General features: G+C 31.5%; 3 protein-coding genes across 3 annotated transcripts in view; 1 reads left to right on the forward strand and 2 right to left on the reverse strand.

The window, feature by feature from the left end:
- The first annotated feature begins 10,780 nt into the window (after positions 1-10,780).
- On the forward strand, positions 10,781-11,662 carry LOC132947806 (tigger transposable element-derived protein 6-like). The gene has a single exon (XM_061018036.1). The coding sequence runs from the start codon at positions 10,781-10,783 to the stop codon at positions 11,660-11,662; it is 882 nt and encodes a 293-aa protein (XP_060874019.1).
- Positions 11,663-11,899: 237 nt separating this feature from the next.
- On the reverse strand, positions 11,900-14,921 carry LOC132947807 (uncharacterized protein K02A2.6-like). Its single transcript, XM_061018037.1, has 3 exons — positions 12,585-14,921; positions 12,393-12,503; positions 11,900-12,322 (listed from the first exon to the last, which is right to left on the reverse strand). Exons 1-3 carry the CDS (start codon positions 14,919-14,921, stop codon positions 11,900-11,902), a joined length of 2,871 nt encoding a protein of 956 aa, XP_060874020.1.
- Positions 14,922-23,929: 9,008 nt separating this feature from the next.
- LOC132946371 (uncharacterized) overlaps positions 23,930-26,432 on the reverse strand; it is a 28,520-nt gene continuing 26,017 nt past the window's right edge. The window contains exons 20-22 of the mRNA XM_061016348.1: positions 26,093-26,165; positions 25,657-25,868; positions 23,930-24,196 (exon numbers count right to left, since the gene is read on the reverse strand). Of these exons, the coding sequence (XP_060872331.1) occupies positions 24,086-24,196; positions 25,657-25,868; positions 26,093-26,165 (396 nt within the window). The 3' untranslated portion in view covers positions 23,930-24,085. The remainder of the gene's footprint in view (positions 24,197-25,656; positions 25,869-26,092; positions 26,166-26,432) is intronic.

A 26,432-nucleotide genomic window follows, 5' to 3' on the forward strand; every position in this document is an offset into this window, starting at 1 on the left:
AAATTTCCAGTAAAAAATATGTCTACATTTCTCAGCTCATTACATTCATAATAGTAAAATAAAAGTAAAACTTAATGTAAACAGGAAAGTGTAAGTAATACAGAAAAATATCGATTATTAGGATGTACATATGCCAATCTGAAGACTCTTTTATTTTAAAATAATATAGGCAGTGGCGGCTTGTGGGGTTCATTGAAGGTGGGGCACAAATATTTCCTTTTTTTTCCACTATGACAACTTTGAACTTACCATCAATTCCTGTTGATTTTTTAAATAAAATAAAACATTTTTTGATACCTTTGATACCAAAACCATATACGCTTATAAAGTATCTTGCACAACAAATAATTTTAAAAAAAAATTATGGTTTAAAAATAAATATTAAATATAATTATTATGCCATTATAATATGTAATACAATATAATATTTATAAGTTATAACACAATATTATGCGGTCGACAATAACAATACGAAGGCGATAATACCGACAAAATCTTGTAAATCATAATAAAAATAGAATTCGGGCACAATCCGATTGTGCCCGGCAATGCCGTATTAATTCGTGTCGATAAGTGGGGGAAATCTAGTACTGTTGGTCGGGTCATCGGGGCACAACTTAGTTGTGCCCGCCGCCCAATGCGTATATATAGTATACACGTATCGTATCTAGGAGCACCCGTATTTGATAAAACATTTTTTTCGATAATATTCGATAATATACCAACTACCAAGTACCAACTTATATCATAATGGAAGAAATACCTATTCAATTTTAATTTTAATAATTTAATATACATTTTTCTTCTTTCTTCTCAATTTTTTTAGGTGGGGCACGTGCCCGTGTGCCCTATAGTACGAGCCGCCACTGAATATAGGTAGGTAGGTAAAGCAAAAGAACAATCATAGAAGTTATGAAAACGCACTTGTTTTTTTTTTTTTTTTGGGGGGGGGGGGTGGGGAAAGCACCATTAAACGTATTAGGTACCAAACAAATAAAAATTTTAACATAATACACAACCAAAATGAAAACAGACTTGAATAATTTATAGTAGTACTTACCAATTACCAGAAACCAGAAATTATTCGTACAAATATACACATTTCATTTTTGATGAAATTTTTAAATTTCTTACACCTTATTACAAAAAATAGTAAAATATACTGAGGATTTTCAAATCAAGAGTGTTTTTAAATGAGTTTTACAAAATGTTAATTTAAAATAGTTAGTTCCAAACAATATCTAATCTACTATAGCTTTCAATTATCTTAAGTATATTTTATTACACAATGACGCACTTGCCCCTATACTAAACCCAAAGCTGGGCACTAACTAGTTAGAAAGTTACTAAAAAAGTAACTTTCTAACTTAACTACTTAGCTTTGTAACTTAACTAGTTGAATTTAATGTATACAATAATCTAATATAACTCGTTAAATTTTTCATTCATCACTAATAATTCAAGTTGGTCTACCTGTCCAACCTATCTACTTAATAATTAGTTTATGTACTTAATACATTACATTTGACAAAATGGTTTTTTAAATTTATATTTTGAACTATAAAAAAAACGAATTTCTAACTTCTTACCCTTACTTAATTTACTATTTTCACCAAACTAACTTCCATCCAACTAAGTTATAAATTTGGTAAATTTCAGAAACTAACTTGTATTCTAACTTAGTTACTTTTTATATTAAAGTAACTTAACGTTAACTAGTTGTAAAAGGTGCATTGTCCAGCTTTGACTAAACCTAAAGGCTAAAGAATTCTTAACCATCCCATTAAGTTTGCACATCATAAGAGTTAACTTGATAATATGATTATATTTGCTAGGCCCATTGCCCCATTATTAGTTTCAGTTAAGCTTAAGACATTACCTTGTATGTAGTTATCCATCTGGTCTTCATCATCGATTTCGGTATTCCAATTCCAAACAGAAGCCATATTTTATAAATGAATTTTATAAATGTTAACTTTTTAAAAATTATTTATTTTATCTTGTATAGGTAATATTAAATAATATTAAATATTATATAAAAATAATTCTATTTATATACTATATAATATGATAAAAATATAAATTATTAAGTGATAGCCAGACAGCTGTGATAATAGAATAATTAAGGGGAGTTATTAAAAATTAGGTGGGGACGAATCGGGACCGGTGTTTTTAAACCACCTAGTTGTGGTGGTCTAAGAAAAAGTAAACCGGTGCTTCTTATTTTAAATCGGTTTAGTTTAGCGAATTTCTTAAAACTAAACCACTTTACATTTTGAGGGGAAATTTAAAGCGGTTTAGTCTAGCGAATTTCTAGATCGACTCCATAATACCTACGCGGCGTAAATAACCTAACCTAACCTAACGTGGTGAAATATGCCGTGTGTAGCCCCGGCCTTAGTTCGTAATATTAAATATTAATATAACATTAGAAGATATTAATATCTTTTCTACATCTTGCCGTGGCCTATCCATTCTTTATTACCTATCTATGATTAGGTATTGTCTGAAATGTATGTAATAATGACGTATGGTTACACGACCTATACCTACTATTGGTTTTATAATAATATAGTGTTATACCAAGGCAATATTATTTATTATAGTAATATAGTTAATTATTATATAATCCGTGAAGAAGAATCTGTGTTGGTAAATGGACGCCTAGATCCCCTGCACTGTATATAGATCCTCTATCGTCCATTAGATCCCCAACGTATATTGGATCCCCGTGTCAAATAGACTCCATGTGCCCAGTAAATGCCCAGATATATAATAAAAATAATAATTAATTAATTAATTATTATAATATTATAAGATGATTTGACTAGGTAAATAAAACTCATATAGAACTCAACTGTAGCCAGTAGGTATGTACTTTGTGATAGGTATTATAAATCACAATACATCATATTCATAATATTTATTTTATGTCATTTAGTGGTACCTAGGCATAACTATTTAGTACAAATATTTATATAATTCAATGACAATAAGTTAGTGGCAGCTCGTGGTATGGAGCACAGGAGCACGCGAACCCCCCAAAAAAACAAAAAAAAAAACTATAAAAATAATTAGATTTATATGGTAACATAATATGTATAATTGATTATTATGCACATGGTCTGTAATAAAAAAAGTTTTTGCAATGTTTCATGTTGAGAAATGTCTATGAACGATTAAATAATTCGGAGAGCAAAAATTATTTTTGCTCCAGGCAGCCGTGTAAATATCAGCTACATGCCTCGACACGTCGGTTTGTAATATATTATGGTAGTTTGGAGCAAATTTAATGTGTATACAGAACCTATTTTTATCGTGTCACGATGTCGCGTTGTTCGTCGAAACGATAACACTGTACATTATCCATTAATTGTGTTATTATAATATATTATTTTGGTATGCACCTACAACAAAATTAATATTTTTACCATCTTACATACTAGGTATTTTCAGAGGCGTATTTATGATTTTGGCGCCCTAGGTACACACATTTGGGCGCCCCTTTTTTTCTCAGTTTCCTATTGCTCATTGTCACAAAAAATTTTAAGCCCCCTCTAAATTACAATTTACTTTTTCTCTCCGTTAAAAATGCAGGACTTGAAACCGGTAAAAACCGTTATAAAACTGAAACCAAAAACAAAATCAAAACCAAAACTGAAAAAAATTGGAAACCAGTATTAACTTCAAAACCGAAACCGTGATAAAATTGGATATCGGTATTAACTTCAAAACCAAACCTGAAAAAAACTGGATACCGGTATTATAATTAAAAACCATAACAGAAAATATAATTTAAAAAACAGGATTTTTTGTAAATCTTTGTTTCTTGGTATTTTGGAAATTTTACTACTCAACAGGTGATTCGGAACGCTCGATCTGGTCATTCAAAAAAATTAATAAACTAAGAATGAACGTAAATAGTTTGGGCTTTGAAACCGGTATAAACCGTTTAAAAACTGAAACCAAAAACTAAATCAAAACCGAAACCGGAAAAAATTAGAAGCCGGTACACAAAATCGAAACCAAAACCGAAATTTCCTAATACCGGTATTGAAAAATTTAAACCAAAATCGAAAAAAATAAAAACTGGTGTACAAAATCGAAACCAAAACTGAATTTTTTTCATTCGCCCTGTAAAAGTGATAACCCAAAATGTACATTTTCCCCTTATTGCATTTATGCTTCCACTAATTTAGAGAACACTTTTATTTTACCATTACCACTCCATTGTTTGAATATATTGTTTTATCTTGTTTGTTTGCTAAATAAATATTATTATTATTATTATTATTATTTATTCCTAGTAAAAAAGTTAACCTTTATAATCAAATAAAACAGATTATATATATATTACATACAGAAATATGTATAGAAATATAAATGATATTATAAGAAATATACAGGTTATCACTTACCTATCAGTTATCAGTGTTATCACTAATATGTTTTCTCAACAAATCCGAAAAAAAAATGTTTTTTTTTATAACCTCTAGGGACGGTGCCCCTTTGAGTACCCAGAATTTGGCGCCTCGGGGCAATTTCCCCATGTGGCCCCCTTTAAATACGCCACTGGGTATCTTATACATTTCTTTTGCACCACCTTAGGTGAATCTCACGAGCCGCCACTGACAATAACTAAAGTAGTTTGTGCGAGTGGGGAATGAATGAACAACAATATGCCGTGGGCTGGGTCACCAAAACATTATGCCACGCACTGGGAGATGGTATTTTGCGCCAGTTTAATTACTTGTAATTTACGCTACCAATAGGTACATTTAAGCGCGTATGTAATTTACGACAAAATATAAAAATTGAACAATTATTTTACACACATATACACACCTCACACACCGAATGACTTATGAGTTATGTGGCTTGTGTGTATTTATTATGTATATAGCATTCAACAGAAGGTGGTCAAGTTCGCCGTGCTAATCCTGTAAATGCTAGTGTGTGGTGGTTGTGTGAGGCGTGGTGTATATGTGTGTGTGTGCGTGTGTGTATTTAAGCTAAATGATAAAGAGGTAACATTAGATTGACAATTTAGTTTCTGTATAATTATATAATCTCAAGAATACAATATAAATTCTCACAATTTTTTAAATTTTCACCAATCATCATATCCAGATATAAACAAATTTTTACTATCCTTCAACTAGTATGGCACGTTTTTGTCTCTCGATGTAAATTCTGCCACAAATGCTTTTTATGATAACTTAAGATTCTTGTATACTACAATTTGTGCCTAAAGTCTCTTATACTCCTTCCAAATTTCCTACCTGGTTCACTAAAGACCTAAAAGCGCTGGCATTTGATAAAAAACGTGCGCACGCTAAGTACAAATTAACATGCAACCAGAACGATTATTCATATTTCTCTTATATTCGTGATCGCTTCAAGTCTGAATCTAAGAAATGCTATAAAGCACACCTCTCTCGTACAGAATCAGCTCTTAAATATAATCCTCATTCTTTCTGGGACTTCGTTAGGAAGAGAAAATCACAAAATGGTATACCAAATTTAGTCTACTTAAATGGCCCCGAAATGGTTTCCAATCTTTTTGCTTCACACTTTAACTCTGTTTACACATCCAGTACTAGTAATGCATTCGATATGCCATTTCTCCAACAAGATTTACCAAGCAAATCCAGTATTAGCATCTTAGATATTGAAGCAGGTCTGGATAAGCTAAAGAACTTAAAATCAGTTGGCCCTGACGGGCTTTCTGGCATTTACTTATACAATATTCAAAATTCTATTAGCTTTCCTCTACTGCTACTTTTCCGATGCTCACTGGATGAAGGAGTTTACCCTTCTATATGGAAAATGAGTTGTGTTTCTCCTATACATAAATCAGGTGAAAAATCCGACGTTAAGAACTATAGACCGATCTCTATATTATCCCATATAGCTAAAATATTCGACTCACTTGTCCTCCAGAGTATTCAAACATCTGTGAACTCTGTACTGATTGATGAACAACATGTCTTCAGACCCGGCCGCTCCTCAATAACAAACTATATTGTCTTTGTTTATTTAAATTACAATTGCGTTACCTACAATTATTTTTATCTCGTTACATTACTTTTTAATTTTTTTTATTAAAAAGTTTTATAATAAATATAGTACCTATATTATTTAATTGTAATTTTTTTTGCTTATCTCATATTTTAAGATTTAATTAATATAATTTTTACTAAACAAGTAATTTCTTGTTTTAATAAAATAAAATTACCTTATTGTTTTTCTTTTTATAATAAACTAGCTGCTCCCGTGCACTTCGTTATCCGTTAAATTAACTTAAATGTACGATCTGTATATGACCAGTGGCGTATTAAACGGGGGGCGACGGGGGGCAATTGCCACGGGGTGCCGAATTCTGAGTTCTAAAAAGGGCGCCGTCGCTAGAGGTTATAAAAAAAACATTTTTTTTTCGGTTTTTGTTGAGAAAACATATTAGTGATAACACTGATAACTGATAACCTGTATATTTCTTATAATATCATTTATATTTCTATACTGTCGCGGTCGTTATCACAACGACCACGGCGTCTCTATCGACGTCCGTGAGATCGCGACCGACAACCGGTCTGCCCGCTGACCCGGCCAGCGGCGGTAGCGACGGGAGCAGCTTTGTCTGGACCGTCGTCGACGAACTAACACGCTTGATTATTGTAGCTACAATTGTAATATTGAAAGTATTCAATAAAATCGTGTCGTACCATTAACCGTTGTCAGTAATTATCATTTCAAAACCGTTCCTACACCTACAGTGGCGCAGTCAGAAAAAGAGTAAGGTAAGTGCTAATTTTAATAAAAAATAATTTTACGTAAATTAAAGTAAATAAGCACATATCGGGTTAAAAGAACCTACAATAGGTGCCCTGATCATACCGTTCCTAAAATTTTTTTATTCTGATTTTTTCATTAAAAATAAAATATTAAGAGCTTGTCCAATCTAAGGTGGTAAATTGTAGCAAAATGTGCATAGTTTAGCGTAATTCCTACAGTGCTAAACTCAATTTAGGCCGTATCTTGAGTCTGGTAAGTGTATGTTATTTATAGATAACATGGCACTCCGATGGTTACAGCAAGCCCGCAGCGATGGGCGCTACAACTCGGGGCTTTCGATTTTGAAATCCGGCACGTGCCTTAAAATATCATAAAATAGCCAATGCCATATGGACACAACTGTTGTTCTTAACTTAAAATTTAGCAATAGGTGAATTCAGTATGATATTAAATGTAATAAAACATGTTGCATGTGGATCAGAGTGAAAGAAAACCAATAGTGTGCTAACATAGTGACATCTTCATAATGATATGGGTTAATGATGGGGTGTTTTAAATGCCGCGTGACCGAGTTCATGCAGTATTGTCTCCGTTGTAATATTATGTAAAACTTAATACGTCTCTTTGTTTTCAGAGATCCCATATGCTGTGAAGTCCATTGTCTTTATGATTTTACTTGTGAAAGTCGTTCATCTGGAATCTAATAAAATAAGTGAGTTTTCCCAACCGTTCTAAGGAGACGAAATAAATAAATAAAATAAAAAATTAGATTACCAGAGACAACTTGGATATTGCAAAGAGATAGACGGTTTTAAGTGTGAAAACGGCGGAATCAGGATGTACACCGAGGAAAATGGATTATCGTGCTGGTGCACTTCAGACTACGTCGGCGAACGCTGCCGTGAGTTTTATAGAGCAGTGGTTTATTAAATTATATATTATTATTATACATTCAGGTAGGTTTGTTATATTTTCGCAACATTTTTATCGATAATTTTACTGATTTACTGGGTATCGAATAGAAAACTAATAAATATCGTTACCTACAAAATATTGCAACAAAGTAGGTACCTATCGGTATTTACTTATATTGGTAAAAAAATATAGTAAATATTAATATTAAACTCTGTAGCCTGTAAGGATGGCAAAAATTACACTCGAAAACCTACACAACAAAAACCAATCATGAAATACGTAAAAAAAAGCGATAAGGATTTTAACAAATTATTTATTTAATGTTTATATAATATATTATACGCATATAAAAATAAAAGAATAAAAAAAATGTACAGTTTATTTATTACTTTAGCAATTACATATGATAAGCTATGAAAGCCCCATTAATTTTTTTGTTAAATCTGCTAAAATAGCGAGTGCTTTTTCTTGCCTAGAACTAGAATCTGTGACTGAGTCAAGTGGCGTAACTATAAAATTAATATTGGACCGTGTACCAGTTTACCTTAACAAGATAAATTTGGCGATGCATAGATAATTCGTATAGATAATTTTACTAATATGATATAATATAATGCTTAATAGTAGTGTAAACCTTAATTATATTTGTCATAACATTTTTTTCCCAACCTCAGAGGAACCCGTCGTGTCGTTTATGTCACGTGCAGTAGCACTGTTTCGCTTTGGACACTTGGACGTCAGTAGAGGCAGGCCGACGATGTGGTGGAGCATTTTACCGTTCACTTCAGGACGCCAGCTGAAAAGCAATTACGCTTGTAAGTTACAGTTACAATATAACAAATTAAGGTTATTTTCATTCAATGAAATATATAGACAGTAAATCCTTCCTTAATGAACACTACCCCATCCCTCCTCATAAATAGCTCAGTTTTTTTTTGGAACAAACTTACTACAAGTGGACAACAAATTTTCAGGGGTTCCACTGTACTTATATAATATTATATATACTAAGTGGCAAGGCTGGGAATTAACGAGTTAAAAGTTAAAATTAAGTTAAAACGTTAAGTTAATTACCTCGTTACTTTTTTTTTCCAAATTAACTTTTAACTTAACAAGTCACTTTTTTTTGAAGATTAACGTGTTAACTTTAAGTTAATTTTATTTCAAAAGTATCTAAATTAAGTTGATTTTCGTCCGAAGAATAATGAAAAATTTCGAATGGGTTTTTGCTTTGATGTATCATTTTAAATTTCCCCAGTAATTTTCTTGAGCGTAAAGAAAAACTATCTAATAAACCATATTATGTGTCAAGAATTTTTTATTTTTGCAAATTAGCAAATTTTATCTTTACACTAAGTTCAGTTACTTTTTTTTCAAAGTTAACTTTTAACTTAACAAGTAAATGAAAAAATACGAGTAACTTTTAACTTAACGAGTTGAAAAAATCATTAACTTCATTAACTTGCCCAACCTTGCTAAGTGGGTGCCCTTTAAATAATTAAAATTTTAATATAGTATGATATTATATTTTAACAACCTAAATTAAAAACAAAACTCTACAAGAACTCGATATAGTTTTAAATATTAAATATTATTATGATTAGCGACATTTTTTAATGTTTGTATACATTTCAGTAGTTGTACATTTTATAGCATTGTCCACTCTGTTAATATTGGTTCTTTTCCGAAACTAGGGTTTACAATCATTAATCTAGAAAATAATTCTATACTATCCTCACGAAATGTAACCTAACCGTTACTACTTATTGCGAGATATTTAATTAAAACGGTTATATTCAAATTAAAAAGTGTTTTTAAATCATTTAACATAATATAGTACTATATTATTCAATAATTTACTGACTGTTTATGGAAGTTTTACTATACCATTGAATAAACATTGTGAGAATTCAAAAAACATAACTAGTGTATGTACAATACGTATATTGTATATGACTAGCAAAACCTAAATGATAATATATTATTCAAAACATAACTAGGTATCCATAACCCACCTATTTTATTAGTTAATAAATAATAATACAGTAAAACCTCGGTAAAACGGAACTCCGGTATGACGGAAACCCCGGTATTACGGAATATTTGTTTGGTCCCGTTTCAAATTACATATAATTTTATCCCGCTAAGACGGAAACCTCGCCAAGCCGGAAACGGACACGTTTTTGTAATGAAAGTTGATGAAAACCCTCGCTAAGACGGAAATATAACACGATTTTCGTGTAATAAATTTATTTTCGTACTGTCGATACCCATAGATAATCGATATACGAGCGCGTACGATGACATTAAAAACTAATAAAATTGATATGTATACACTACCTATACAATATTATTATCTGAGTTGCTTGGTTCAGTATCAAATCGTATATCGTTACGTTCGTGTCGTTTACGTCGTTGAGTTTTCCGTTATCGTTTAAAATGTCGAAAAAAACAACTCTTACGCTATCGGATAAAATAAAATTAATCGAGTTAAAGCAACATGAGAATCTTTCAGTGAAGGAACTTATGGTGAAATTTAAGTGTGGAAAAACGCAAGTTTATGAGGCAATAAAAAATAAAGACAAACTAATGGAGCAGTGGGTGAGTTGTAAAAATTCTGGTAAAAGTAAAAGAGTGGTGTCGGTGGGATATGAACAAGTTGAACGAGATTTATACAGGTGGTTCATCAATTGTCGGTCGAAAAGTTTGCCCATCTCTGGACCTATTATACAAACAGAGGCCACTAAATTGGCAGAAAAACTCGGAATCAGTGATTTTAAAGCTTCAAACGGTTGGCTTGACCGGTTCAAACGACGGCACAATATCGTCTGCAAACAAATCAATGGAGAAGCAAATGATGTAAATCAAGATACAGTTGAAAATTGGAAACGCAAACTCTTAGTTCTCATTAAAGGGTATGAAGCTAAAGACATTTATAATGCCGACGAAACTGGTCTTTTTTTTAGAGGGATCCCTACCAAGTCTTTAGTAATAAAGGGCGATGCGTGTGTTTGTGGTAAAAAATCTAAGGATAGATTTATATAGATTTACTGTATTAATGTGTGGGAGCATGGCAGGTGAAATAAGGAAACCTCTTGTTATAGGCAAATCCATGAAACCTCGTTGTTTTAAGAATATGAATATTGCTTTGTTACCTGTGACTTGGAAATCTAACAAGAAGGCTTGGATGACGGCCGAAATAATGGAACAGTGGTTGCAATATTTCAATGCAGATATGCGATCACAGAACAGAAATATTTTATTATTTTTGGACAATGCGACATGTCATCCTTACATTGAACTGTCTAACGTGAAAATTCATATGCTACCCCCAAACACCACTTCGGTTTCTCAACCGATGGACCAAGGAGTTATTTACACCTTTAAGTCGTACTATCGTAAATTTATGCTACAGTCGCTTGTGTGCAAAATTGATAGTTCTACTTCGGTTCACCAGCTTGCTACTTCGATAACTGTGTTAGATGCTGTAAATTGGATTTCTTTATCGTGCAATAGTTTAAAAAATGAATGTGTACAAAATTGTTTCCGTAAAGCTGGATTCTTGATTGATGGATCGGACGTGAATCCCAATGAGAATGCCCTGACTGAAATTCAAGATATCTTTGCTGCACTTGATTTTGACCAAGAACAATTTCTGCACATTGATGACCAACTTGAGACGCAGCAAACCCATGATTCGGCTTTATCCATGGTTGAGAATGAAAGTGAAAAAGACGAAGACAACGACGAAAACCAATATGAAGAACCAGAAAATATGGTAAAAGATTACAAAACTGCTATCTGCTACCTCGAGGAACTACAAAAATTTTCCCTCACAGTATCTAATAGTGAGCTTTTGGATTTTATTTCGAGAGTCAAGGAGTGTGTGGAACGCGACGCCTTACAAAATAAAAAGCAAAAATCAATAACCGATTTGTTTCAAAAAATATAATTATGTATTTATTAATGTATACTGGCTAAAAATAAATACGTAATAAATAAAATATATAGATGAATAAGTATAAATATAAAATTAAATAAAAAATATAAATTGTATGTATTATGTATCAACTGGTTTAAAATAAATATATATGTAATCTTTAATTTTATTCAATTAAATTTTTTGAACTCCGTCAAGACGGAAACCCCGTCAAGACGGAAAAATATCATGGTCCCATGCGATTCCGTCTTATCGAGGTTTTACTGTACCCCAATCCGAACAAAACAATTTAAATTCAGAAGCATTAAATGGTGGTAAATTATCCGATATTATCTCCATCGGTATACTAAATCGAGCAAAAATAGATTTTAATTGAGTAATAACTAATTTTGCATGTGAACCCTTGGACAAATGTGCTATGTCAATAAATTTTGAATAGTAATCGACTACCAATAAATAAGTTTTATCATTATGGTGAAATAAATCTATACCTAGTTTTTGCCAAGGTAGGTCTGGTACAGCATGACTAATCATTGGTTCCTTAGCATTGTTGTTCCGATACTTGAGGCACACCTCACAACTTTCTACAATATTTTTAATGTCATTGCTTATACCTGGCCAGAATAATACATCTTTTATTTGATTTCTACAACGTTCAATGCCCAATGTGACCTTCATGAATAAGTTTTAACATGTCAGACCTAAATTTAGTAGAGACCACTAAACAATTACCCTTAAAGACTAAGTCATCAATAACATGAATTTCATCTCTGAAAGTCCAAAAAGGTTTGAGAGAATTTTCAAGAAGAGACTTATTTAAAGGCCATCCCACTTTGCAGATATTTTTAATTTTCTGAAATATTGAATCATTTAAAGTCTCATTTTTTATTTTGTCAAGATATTGTTTTCCTATGGCTAGATTTTCGGAAAATACCTGAACTTGCAAGATTAATTTTTCATCTATATTGTCCTCATCTGAGTCAGGAAGTGGGGCCCTTGACAATGTATCAGCTAATACCATGAGTTTACCAGGGACATATTCAACATTAAGATGATAAGACTGAATATTTAACATCATACGCTGTAATCTAGTAGGGACTGAATGTAAAGGCTTTTTGAACAGTGAAACTAAAGGCTTATGGTCTGTTTGAACTTTGACAACCTGACCGTATAAGTATTGGTGAAACATTTTACAACCAAAAACAATTGCATACAATTCTTTTTCTATTTGAGCATAGTTTTGTTGTGCAGAAGTGAGGGTTTGTGAAGCGTAAGCACAAGGCTTGTAGTTCTGTAAAATGACTGCTCCAACTGCAAATTGAGATGCATCAACTGACAATGTTAGTGGTATCGACGGATCATAATAAGATAAGACGGAAGCAGTTGTAATACTGTTTTTAACCTTGTTAAACATAGACTCGTAGTTTTCATCCCATACCCATGATGTATTCTTTTTAAACAGTGATCGCAAAAGTGTTGTCTCATCAGCTAATTTAGGAATATATGAACTTAAATAATTTATCATGCCCAGAAATCTTTGTAAATCTTTAACTGACTTGGGAGAAGGTATATTGACAATGACTTTAATTTTATCAGGATCAGGTTTAACCCTTTCACTATTAAAAACATGACCCAAGAATTTTACTTTAGTAACACCTATTATACATTTACTTTTATTAAATTTTAAATTAACTTCCCTTGCTCTGTCCAACACTTTCTTAAGTCGTTGATTGTGCTCTTCTAGAGTTGTACCTGTTATAATTAAGTCATCAATATATACAATAACTCCAACAATATCAGAGAACAGTTCAGTAATAATACGATGAAAAATTCCAGGTGCACAGTTAAGACCATATGGCAACCTGAGAAATTTATATCTACCGAAAGGTGTATTGAATGTACAGAGCTCAGAGCTTTTTTCATCAAGTGGTATCATCCAAAACCCCGAGTTGGCATCTAGTGTTGAAAAAAATTTAGTGCCACTCAATTGAGTTTTAACTGCCTCAAAAGTAGGAAGAGGATAATGTGACCGACTAATTGGTCTATTCAAATTTCTAGGATCTAAGCATATTCTTAATTTATTATTTTTCTTCTTCACTATGACTATTGAACTAACCCACGACGTTGGTGATGCAATTCTCTCTATAACTTTTAAATAACACATATTATCCAGTTCTTTACGAAGTTGTTCATACAGAGCAAAAGGAATTTTACGACGTGCATCAATAATAGGTTCAACCTCATTGTTGATATGAATATGACATTTTATAGGTAGACAACCTAGACTTTCAAATATATCATTATAATATTTTAGTACACTGTGGCTAGAGTTATTGTTAACAACATTGACTCGTTGTAGTAGATTAAGTTGTTGGCACGATGCCAAACCTAACACTGTTATGCAATCAAAATCTACTATAAAGAATGTAATGACTTCAATATTATTTTTATAACAACATCTGAGACTGCATGTACCTAGTGTAGGAATATCTATAGAGTGTATTGACATAAGCTTGGTTGTATTTTTTTTTTTAATGATAGAGGCTTCACTAACTTTAAGTTTTAATAAGTTATGAAGAGACATTATATTAGCTTGTGCACCAGTTGACAACTCCCTCTTTTGACTTGTGTTCCTTTGAGATGACCATTTTGATTTTGACAGTGAATTTTTCCTTGAACGACTTGAAGGTACTTTGGTTGTTTGAACTGTCAGCACCTCTTCACTGGGATTATTTAATTGTTCCGTACGATGTTTAGATAATTCCATCGATGAACATACTTTTAAAGCCTTATCAAGAGACAGTTCATCTTCTCTTAATAAATGTTGCTTTAGTTGTTGCCAATTATTATGTAGACCAAATATAAATACGTCTTTAACAAGACTTTCACGCAGTGTATCAAATTCACAAGACATGCTTAAATTTTTTAAATCTGCTACGATTTCACTGATGCTTTCATCTGCAGACTGCAGTCTAGTGAAAAATGTATGACGTTCGATAGTAATATTTTTGCGAGGAATAAAGTAGTCAGCAAAACAAGAGATAACTGTTTCCAGTGTAACAGTTTTAATATCCTGATTAAACGAATTAAATATTTTGAGCGCTGGCTTACCGATGAAATGTAAGAATATTGACACTTTTCTAAATTCTTTTAGTGAATCATACCACCTGGTAGTCATATACATATTGAAGTCTTGAATCCATTCATTCCAGTTTTGGCATAAATTACCTTCCACAGATAGTGGCGGTAGATTACCAGTCAATCCAGACATATTGTGGTTAAATTGGTATTGATGATATTATGGAGACGACGTAAAAAAAAAAATGAAAAATGAAAAACACGTGCTTTTTTTTACATGACGATACTCAACGGATAACGACAGTTAGGTTAGGTTACCTATGGTAAGATGACGTTATTTTATTCTACGGAAGACACAGGATCGATGACACCTGACACCATGTTGTAGTTTTGACATAACTGCATTAGGAATAAATGACCAAACTAATGACAAAATTAATAAAGACAAAATACATTATAATAATTAACAACTAAGACTTCGTGGTATATTGTTACAAAAAGTGATTGTGTGCTAGCCCAGTCCTCGACACACACACACACACACACTGAGGGCAGTGGTACCACAACAGACACTAATGACACTTTCAAGAGAACAATGTTTACAGGGTTTCAATAACTACAGAAGACGGTTAGGACTGCCTGCTTATAAGAGCTTTTTCGATCTGACCGGCAACGTCGAAATCGCAATTGAATTAGAAAAATTGTATAGTACCGTGGAGAAAGTGGAGTTGTTAACCGGCGTGTTAACGGAAAAATCCAGTTCCGGAGTTCTACCCACGTCCAAAATCCTGTCTAACAGCTTTATCGTTAACGCAATATTGACAAATAGTCTCACCACCTAACACATGTGGGCACCGGACACGTTCGGTGGAGTCGAATTTTTTGACTTGATCAAATCTTCAAGTTTAGAGTCATTGGTGTGTCGAAATGTGGACAATTGCGACGAGTTAAAAGTTGGTCGTTACGCGAAATAAGTACATATTTTATAATATGTAGGACCAAGGATTAAAATATTAGTCTTCGTATTTCTGGCGCACCGTCATCAAGCCAAGCATAATATTTTATAATTTAACCGTATTCGGTAATTTATATGCTAGTATTTTTCGATCATTATTAACATTAACATATTATTATCATTAACCCAATAACTCATATTATTCATTTATTTACTATGTTCAATTAAGGTTATAATTCTTGTTTTTCCAAACCTCCTTAAGCAATTGCTTATTTGCTTGAAGCGTTTTTCTTATTTTTAGGTCCATAAAAGACTAAATTATTATAATATAGTTGTTTCTATATTATTATATTTATATACGTTTGTCTTGTTCGTTTTGTTAGCCAGCGTGTGTAAGGGTATTTTACCATTATATTTTTCTAGACGCATTTGCGTTCAAAGTGAAGAGTTTTTCTTCTTGTTAAATTATTATTTAAATAAAATGGGCGGTAATCAAAACCTTTAATATTTTATTATTTCAAATGTGTGAAAGTCACCACAGCTCATTATTAAATCACACCACAGCTCATTATTTAATCGCACCACGGCTCATTATTAAATCTCAGTTGTGATTCACCAACCTAATTAATTATGATCATGCGTAAGCACAAAGTTTAATATTATAAATATGTAAAGAGTTTTTAATCTTGTTAAATTATTATTTAAATAAAATGGGCACAAATCAAAAGGGTTGTTGACCAGTTGCCTACCCACGACTATTATCAGTGTTTTAAAAATATACCAGAACCAAATCTACTAGTTGCCCCCAACCGAATGTACCAGTTGCCCTTACATGTTAATAATAAATACACAATCACAATATATAGCCCGTAAAATAGGGGAGGTAAATTTACAAATAATAAATAAAATTATGTATAAAAATAAAGTAAAATAGTATAAAATGATAAAATTAAATTTTGATTTTTGCAATAAATATAATGATATATTATACAAATAATATGGATAAAATGAAAATTGTAATAATAATAATAGCCTACTTGGTGCAAAGCGAGATGAGGTGCAGATTTCATCTAACTCAGAGTGATGACATGGTGGAAACGCATACAATTAGGATTAAAGCCGGATTATATGGATCCAAATTCATAAATTGGAAAATGGCTTCACTTAATTTTCATTCATTATAATTATATTATCCAATCCCTGAAAGTGCGGCACGTAACAATATAAAACCCAAAAAGTCCAAAATAAATATAAATGTAATGCATTATTTCATGAGATTTTTTAAAAAAATGTCCAAATTTTATGGTTCTTTAAAATTGAAAATTGAAAATCTACTTCCTAGAAAGCCTAGTTATTTTGCCAAAGAATTCATACATATATTAAAAATTAAAATCAGACATTCGGATGTATGTGTAATTTACCATCGCTTATTGGTCTAAAACGTACGAAAAATACGTGACATGCGATCCCCTTAAGAATATAATTGCTGGTTTTTCCAATTTTTCGCAGTTCAATAAAAATTAGAAATGATATATTTTAGTCGCTATTTTAATAATTATAATATCAGCAAAATTTACTTCACAGGAAAAAATCTCACGCATTATTGATACGTCGAAATTTTATAGTTTGTTTTTATCTGAAAGATAATTTTATCTGAGATCAAATCCCGAATTTTTATTTTACTTTAAACATTGCTGGACAAACACGTTTGAAAAATAACAAATTTTGTGCATTATTCAAATGCTTATTTTGGGTTCTATGATAGTATTACAGTTTTGAAAATCGGGTTTTGATCGGAAATCCAAAATGTTCTCTTCTTTTAAATAATAAACAAAATATTAACGAAATCCAAACAGGGAGGGAGAGTTTTGCTCATAAGACATGTTTTTGTATACTAAAAATCCATCAGCACCGAAGTTCTAAATTAAAATCATTAATTAATTACCGTGTTTTGGTAAATGCAAATAGCTTTTTATACACTATATTATATACCCCTGTTCGGGCTGCTCTGTAAATCACTGATCAAACATAATATTCGTAAGGGCCAAAATGTAAAGTGGACGTTTCTTAAGTTATTATTGATGTATCCATAAAAAGTCTCAGACTGACCTGGTGTTACTGTAGGATGTCAAATTCGTTGAACTGTATTGAAATTTTTCTGGCAGATTTGATAAAGCCATCATAAAGTAGAGTTCAATAGGTTTTCCGGAACCCCTGATGTTTTCCATTTGACGGTCGTACATTTCCGACATGAGTTCCAAATTTAGGATTTCGGTCATCATTATGTTCATCATTTGACCGGTTACAATCTTCCTGGCCTTGGTATACAGCTCTTCGTGTGTCCACAATGGCCACTTCTGTGACAACTCGTCGCACAATCGGTTGTGTTCACGTGCCCAGAGGGTCGACAGTACGTGAAGCATTGTGCTCGTGTTCAACATCTCGGCCCGTTTGAATATCCGGGCGATCATATTTAAGCACTAGTTATGTTTTTTGAATTCTCACAATGTTTATTCAATGGTATAGTAAAACTTCCATAAACAGTCAGTAAATTATTGAATAATATAGTACTATATTATGTTAAATGATTTAAAAACACTTTTTAATTTGAATATAACCGTTTTAATTAAATATCTCGCAATAAGTAGTAACGGTTAGGTTACATTTCGTGAGGATAGTATAGAATTATTTTCTAGATTAATGATTGTAAACCCTAGTTTCGGAAAAGAACCAATATTAACAAAGTGGACAATGCTATAAAATGTACAACTGCTGAAATGTATACAAACATTAAAAAATGTCGCTAATCATAATAATATTTAATATTTAAAACTATATCGAGTTCTTGTAGAGTTTTGTTAAAATATAATATCATACTATATTAAAATTTTAATTATTTAAAGGGCACCCACTTAGCAAGGTTGGGCAAGTTAATGAAGTTAATGATTTTTTCAACTCGTTAAGTTAAAAGTTACTCGTATTTTTTCATTTACTTGTTAAGTTAAAAGTTAACTTTGAAAAAAAAGTAACTGAACTTAGTGTAAAGATAAAATTTGCTAATTTGCAAAAATAAAAAATTCTTGACACATAATATGGTTTATTAGATAGTTTTTCTTTACGCTCAAGAAAATTACTGGGGAAATTTAAAATGATACATCAAAGCAAAAACCCATTCGAAAATTTTCATTATTCTTCGGACGAAAATCAACTTAATTTAGATACTTTTGAAATAAAATTAACTTAAAGTTAACACGTTAATCTTCAAAAAAAAGTGACTTGTTAAGTTAAAAGTTAATTTGGAAAAAAAAGTAACGAGGTAATTAACTTAACGTTTTAACTTAATTTTAACTTTTAACTCGTTAATTCCCAGCCTTGCCACTTAGTATATATAATATTATATAAGTACAGTGGAACCCCTGAAAATTTGTTGTCCACATGTAGTAAGTTTGTTCCAAAAAAAAACTGAGCTATTTATGAGGAGGGATGGGGTAGTGTTCATTAAGGAAGGATTTACTGTCTATATATTTCATTAAATGAAAATAACCTTAATTTGTTATATTGTAACTGTAACTTACAAGCGTAATTGCTTTTTAGCTGGCGTCCTGAAGTGAACGGTAAAATGCTCCACCACATCGTCGGCCTGCCTCTACTGACGTCCAAGTGTCCAAAGCGAAACAGTGCTACTGCACGTGACATAAACGACACGGGTTCCTCTGAGGTTGGGAAAAAAATGTTATGACAAATATAATTAAGGTTTACACTACTATTAAGCATTATATTATATCATATTAGTAAAATTATCTATACGAATTATCTATGCATCGCCAAATTTATCTTGTTAAGGTAAACTGGTACACGGTCCAATATTAATTTTATAGTTACGCCACTTGACTCAGTCACAGATTCTAGTTCTAGGCAAGAAAAAGCACTCGCTATTTTAGCAGATTTAACAAAAAAATTAATGGGGCTTTCATAGTTTATCATATGTAATTGCTAAAGTAATAAATAAACTGTACATTTTTTTTATTCTTTTATTTTTATATACGTATAATATATTATATAAACATTAAATAAATAATTTGTTAAAATCCTTATCGCTTTTTTTTACGTATTTCATGATTGGTTTTTTGTTGTGTAGGTTTTTGAGTGTAATTTTTGCCATCCTTACAGGCTACAGAGTTTAATATTAATATTTACTATATTTTTTTACCAATATAAGTAAATACCAATAGGTACCTACTTTGTTGCAATATTTTGTAGGTAACGATATTTATTAGTTTTCTATTCGATACCCAGTAAATCAGTAAAATTATCGATAAAAATGTTGCGAAAATATAACAAACCTACCTGAATGTATAATAATAATATATAATTTAATAAACCACTGCTCTATAAAACTCACGGCAGCGTTCGCCGACGTAGTCTGAAGTGCACCAGCACGATAATCCATTTTCCTCAGTGTACATCCTGATTCCGCCGTTTTCACACTTAAAACCGTCTATCTCTTCGCAATATCCAAGTTGTCTCTGGTAATCTAATTTTTTATTTTATTTATTTATTTCGTCTCCTTAGAACGGTTGGGAAAACTCACTTATTTTATTAGATTCCAGATGAACGACTATCACAAGTAAAATCATAAAGACAATGGTCTTCACAGCATATGGGATCTCTGAAAACAAAGAGACGTATTAAGTTTTACATAATATTACAACGGAGACAATACTGCATGAACTCGGTCACGCGGCATTTAAAACACCCCACCATTAACCCATATCATTATGAAGATGTCACTATGTTAGCACACTATTGGTTTTCTTTCAATCTGATCCACACGCAACATGTTTTATTACATTTAATATCATACTGAATTCACCTATTGCTAAATTTTAAGTTAAGAACAACAGTTGTGTCCATATGGCATTGGCTATTTTATGATATTTTAGTTTATATAATATTATGTGAGTTATGACCGTTTAAATTGTATACAAATTACAACACCGCTGAAAAGCCAACGCAGGGACACGGGTAATGTTCTTAGCTAAGAGTTTGATAATAGGCGAAGTCACTCCAATATTATATTTACTTAACAATACACGGGGTTGCTTCTGGTAAACACAAATTTGCTGTATTGCGCATGGGTCAGCGAGAGAAAACATACGCGGTGCCCTGACACCCCCTTAATTCACGACGAGGACACAAACCCGCGGTCTTGGCTAGATATTATATTCGCGATATTGTGATAAAATCTATTCGCCAGCGGACTGTCTCCTGTTACGGTCGTACAGCGACAAGACCCCGGGTCTAGCGTTTTTTGTCAGCGTTTTTTTGCTGACATCAAGGACCACGCGTTGGCACGTCATGACGGATACAATATATTTCGAAGGTGCATTAATTGTCACACGAGGTCATTAAAATTCCACCTAGTCGACGATTTCGGCTCGCAGCATTTGAAACACCCCGTATACGAGAGCTTTGTTTAAATAACGGCGAGACCGCGATCGTAGCTGTACATGCGTATTATGCTCGCGAATACATAATATAATATTAACGTCCTGCAGTTTATCAGTACCGCGATATTATTCGATTGTTCTTAAGTCGTTATTCGTTTCATACTTGTATATCTTTGAATGCCTTTTTATCTACAGCGTTCATAGACAGTTCTAGAAAGAATGGAATTATATGAAATATTTAAAAAATAATACTCAACAATATAATTTAATTATGTGCAAGGCTATAACCTTTTATTGATTTCGTTTGTGTCGTTTTATTCAAACTTTCATTCCTAGTAGAATTACTAGTTTCTGCATAGAAAAACTCAGCAGTTTTGTCCTATTAATATAAAAAAGTACTTTTATAATATAATATGTACTACTTAGTTTGTATTACAACTTACAACTTACAAATTATAAAATACGGGAAGTACTATTTGAACAAAAAATAAATAATTTTTTTATTTAATACTGAATCATAATATATTATAATACAGATTTAAAGAAATTTAATCACCCTCGCATCCGTTCTACCTGCAGCTTGCCTCTAACTTGGCTACCTTAAGTAGGTAAGATACGCCGAGCTATTTCATTATTATAATATTAACCTTCATAATATGTATTATATTTTGTTTAGCTCCAAGACTTCTTCCATATTTCTTGGATCACGTTTATTGGTGGTTGGGTTTGTCCGTCTTGATAAAAAGAATGACATTGCAGCTAAATTGATGCAAGCAAACGATATTCCGTACGAAAATTCTTTTAAGCAATATATTTTTCAGTGAAGGTTCAATAAAATGTAGGTTCAACGTTCAAAAAAATATTATGAGCACTTTGTTTATATGTAAGCCGTAGTCATGTATAATTTATATCATGTTATGTTTTGATGTTTAAACAATTAAACCAGATAATATATTATTATAACAAACGATATTATCGTTTAATTTATAAAGTCTTTGTTTTTTATCGAACTGCTTTCACAAATTATTGTTATGAAAATCTTAATATGTATAAATTATGTCCATGCAGTTTCAGACTGGTAATTGATACCGGGATGCAATCGAATCCCGAGCCCCGGCTTAGCTGGGCCCCATGCCCCATATACATTTGGAAAAATAATTTAAATAAACTGCTTAAAACTTTCTTAACTTTCTAATCGTCGTACTTGTTGTCCACAAACAGCTACCATGTATTATAATCATTGAATAAATGATAGACATTTAATATTGTTCACTACGCCATATCCATAGCTGTTGTTTGATTATTTTTATTTTGTTATATTATGTTATTATATTGATATTATAATAACTATCCAACACATATTATTATTTAGGCTTTTTTTTTACCAATACATCTCCTTAATATTATAATATACTGTAATATACTGTTATATTACGCAGTTTTAAGACAGAGACAACAAATGTCTATGTAGCGTCATCGTATGACGTTATAGTTACATTAAAGTACCTAAGTAGCTAATTTTTAATCTTTAAAATATTTTAAATCTAAATAAGTATTATTGTTTTTGTATTTTTTACCATAGTTCAAACATTGGGCAATAGTAGTCTGGCAACCACAGAGATGTCGAGAACTGCGTGGTCGATTCTGTTGATGAAATAAACTGTTTAAGACATGAATTATTGAAATATACGCAAATGATTTGCTCCAAGACTCTCAGTTTTGATTTTACCCTCCGTGTAATGTGTATACGGTCGTTTAGTCATTACCTAAAAGTGTATAATCGCAATGTAAAATAATTTTTACTACTTTATTAAATCGCAGTTTAACGAATGTAAATCTAAACTTCAGACTATAAAGCAGGCAATACTGACCCATACATATCTAAATATCTAATATATAAAAGTGATTAGTTAGATTGCATTATATATTTATATCCATGCAAAGTAGGTTATTTAGGTAGACTATATTAACGATCAAATATATTATACAAAGAAAAGAAAAACATTCTATCACCATTTCCCTAGATGTCTTGGTCCCGACATGTGCAATTAAAACGAAATAAAAATTATCCTAACTTCAAATTGGCAAATACCTACCTATTAAATAAGAAATTTAAATCTTATATATGTGAAAAACGTAATAACTCATATTATACTAGCTGATCCCGTGCACTTCGTTGCCCGTTAAATGTACCAACTCTATAGGACTCAAACTTTGTTCAGTTGGTTATTTAATATTCGGTGTATGGTATTCAAAATGTATCTTAACTTTTCTGTTACCCGGAATAAAAATTTTAATTCGCAGCAGTACATTATCAGGTAGGCAATCTACCTGCGGTAGATCACGGACTCCGTGCTGTTTGTACGTAAGTGAATGATTTAACTCTAAAGTATTAAAGTTATACCAAGTTTGTCGTTTTTACTTAATTTCACCTACGGTGGATTAATATAATCAATTAATACAAAATCCTATCCTAACCTAACCGTACTAAAATCCGATTAATAAAAAAAAAAATGAATTTAACCCTAATTATAAGGATATTATTTTATCTGTTTTATTTAATTAATTTTAAATTGTCTTAGAAGACATTCGAACGTCTAGTATTATTTGACGGCTTTAAACACTTGATAAACCAATAGTCGATTTTCAATAAAAACAAACTCATCTTCTTATTAATTATTAATCGTTTTAATTTTAACAAAATTTAAAGATCACCGGTATTATACTCACGATCGTTATTGTATCAATATGCGGATAGTTATTTTTTGGTACTCGTGAAATGACATAAAACCAAGGTATATTTTATTATTAAATAGTTTATTTACTTAATAAATAATATCATGCAACTATGCAAGACTTTAGTACTATATTAAACTACATTATTAGTTTTGTATAAATGACAAAAATATATTGAAAATTCATTAGCATGTCAGAGAAAACTAAAATTAAATCTTAAATAGTTGTTAGTGTGACAGACAGTCTAGACGGCGAGCTGTACCATAATGATTTAGACACAGACAAAACTCCAATTGAATATGTTGATCCAGGTTGCAGGCCAGTAATCTGTAAAATAAAGAAATTATTTAACTAGGTGTTTATTTAGGTAATAAAAACTACAAAGCACAAACTTGTACAAAATATCTATTTTTTTAAATACATACAATATATATATATCCTAAAAAAAGGTACTAGGTAATATAGGTATATCTACATAATATTTGGTATTGTAGACTTGTAGTCTTAGCGTTTTTCACTACCTGCCAAAACTATATTATTATATACGGTGTACGATAGCATAATGGGGGCCGTCGACGAAAACCGTGACGTAGCGAATACATTCTACTTCGACGGACCAAAAGGTACTAGAAAAACTGACATCACCGTGTCTGTCATCGACGGTTGCATGCACCCGAATTTCGGACTGCTGTATGCTACAATGACCGACAATTCTACATCGACCATCAGCATTCAGTCTCAGCGAGCGCACAAGATACGCGAAGTGGCACTTAAAAACTCTTAAACTATATCTCTGGATTACTCTGTCTGGTATCATCTTACACCACTGATGACCGACTTTTCGGTTACTCAAACATGGTTTTTCAACTTTACACTTTTTACCTACAAAAAAGTCGGTGAATACCCCCCCCCCCCACCCCCGTATCAAGCCCGTTCAATTACCGATTTCCACGGGTCATTTGAGATTTGTAGACACTAAAACTCGACTCTCAAACTTACCCGCCAGCAAAACGAGACCGGTAAAGCGCTGATCCTTATAAGAGTCCAAATCTTATAAGTTATCATAAATCGTGTTTACCGCTTACTGCAAATTCTATTGCCTATACATATCTTACAAGTGGTTTAAAGAAACCTGTTTGTTTTTCGGAGTTTTTAGAATTCAAGAAGGATAAATAATAATAATAATTATATTATTAAGTATTTAGATTTTAGATTATATTATAAAATAATATTTATTTAAAAAAATAAAAACATGTTACTAAATTATTTAATATGACCTATCTGGCTATCTCTAACGTATAATTATAATATGTACGTATCTAACTAATTTCAAAAGTAGTTTTCATCTTTAAAATGTGTAATGAATCATTTTATAACATGATACTATTCTATTATCTTATAATCAAGCCGTGTAAGCCAACCACAACTCTTGTCACCAAATTACAATCCTTACTTTCTCAAACTTTTGAGTAACCATCAACGTAGTTACAGACGTGATTTGTATAATTTTAACGACATTGGCTCCGAAGTCAGTACACACTCTCAGAGAGTTACACCACTAGCTAGAAAATATTATGTAATATGATGACATGCCGAAAAATAATTCACTATAGTGGAAAAACTACAATTATAGGTCCGTTACTGTATGAATAAATTGTAGAACACGAATTAATTTGTTTAAGAAAAAATATTATTATAAGGCGATAACAAATTAATATAAAATAACTATAATATTATTGATCTTACTACTGTAAAATATATTATAATCTTCGTGTAAAATACATTACCGTATAATTATACGTAGGTAGTTCTTCATTAACCGGAATTTCTGTTGGCGTAATGCTAACACAACATGTGTCCATGTCATTTGATGAAATTTCTTCGACGTTTATAATGAACATTTTCAATACACCGTTGAATATCCATGGAATATCCCACTGAAGAGAAATTGTAGTGCTATCAATTTCGGTTGTTCTTAAGTTCATTGGAGAATCAGGTACTATATTTTGTGCAATAAGCAAATAAACATAAACATATTATAAGCAGATCAGTAGTTTGTAGTTACTATAGTTAGTCTTAGTGCCTACTGTATTATTACATAGTAGTTTTATATTGTTACATAATATTATTATATACCTATTTATTATTTTAATTTAATTTAATTTTAAGTCTAGGTATTTAAACTTTTATTGGTATAAGGGTGAGTCATAAGCAGGTACTTACGTCCATCGATGCTGTTAAAAGAAATAGACGATACTATACCACCTTCTGGAAAATCTATAGACTTTGGCTTTATCTAATATAAAAACAAGTACATCTCGTATAAATATAAATAATTTCATTAAAAGGATATAACTTGTCTTCTCTCTCAGGCCCTTGTGAACATAGATGAAATATATTCGTGTAAAAAGGTTTTTTTTTATTGTTGAGTAAGTAATCTTAAAGTAAAATCACCAATTCAAAAAATTATAGAGAATAATATTTTCGAGGATAAATTATATGAGTCGTATGACCTATCGGTTTTAAAATGTAATATTATTTCACTTTATATTCGCCTTTAAAA

This window comes from Metopolophium dirhodum, chromosome 6 (assembly GCF_019925205.1).
Source record: "Metopolophium dirhodum isolate CAU chromosome 6, ASM1992520v1, whole genome shotgun sequence".
NCBI classification, from domain to species: Eukaryota; Metazoa; Arthropoda; class Insecta; order Hemiptera; family Aphididae; genus Metopolophium; species Metopolophium dirhodum.

Excerpts from the sequence above, each read along its gene's own strand:
- LOC132947806 (XM_061018036.1), top strand. The coding sequence starts at position 10,781 with ATGGCAGGTGAAATAAGGAAACCTCTTGTTATAGGCAAATCCATGAAA.
- LOC132947807 (XM_061018037.1), bottom strand. The coding sequence starts at position 14,921 with ATGTCTGGATTGACTGGTAATCTACCGCCACTATCTGTGGAAGGTAAT. Across the intron at positions 12,504-12,584 it reads AATTAATCTTGCAAGTTCAG|AAAATTAAAAATATCTGCAA; the intron begins GTATTTTCCGAA and ends TCAATATTTCAG. Across the intron at positions 12,323-12,392 it reads TTCATGTTATTGATGACTTA|GTCACATTGGGCATTGAACG; the intron begins GTCTTTAAGGGT and ends TTATTCATGAAG.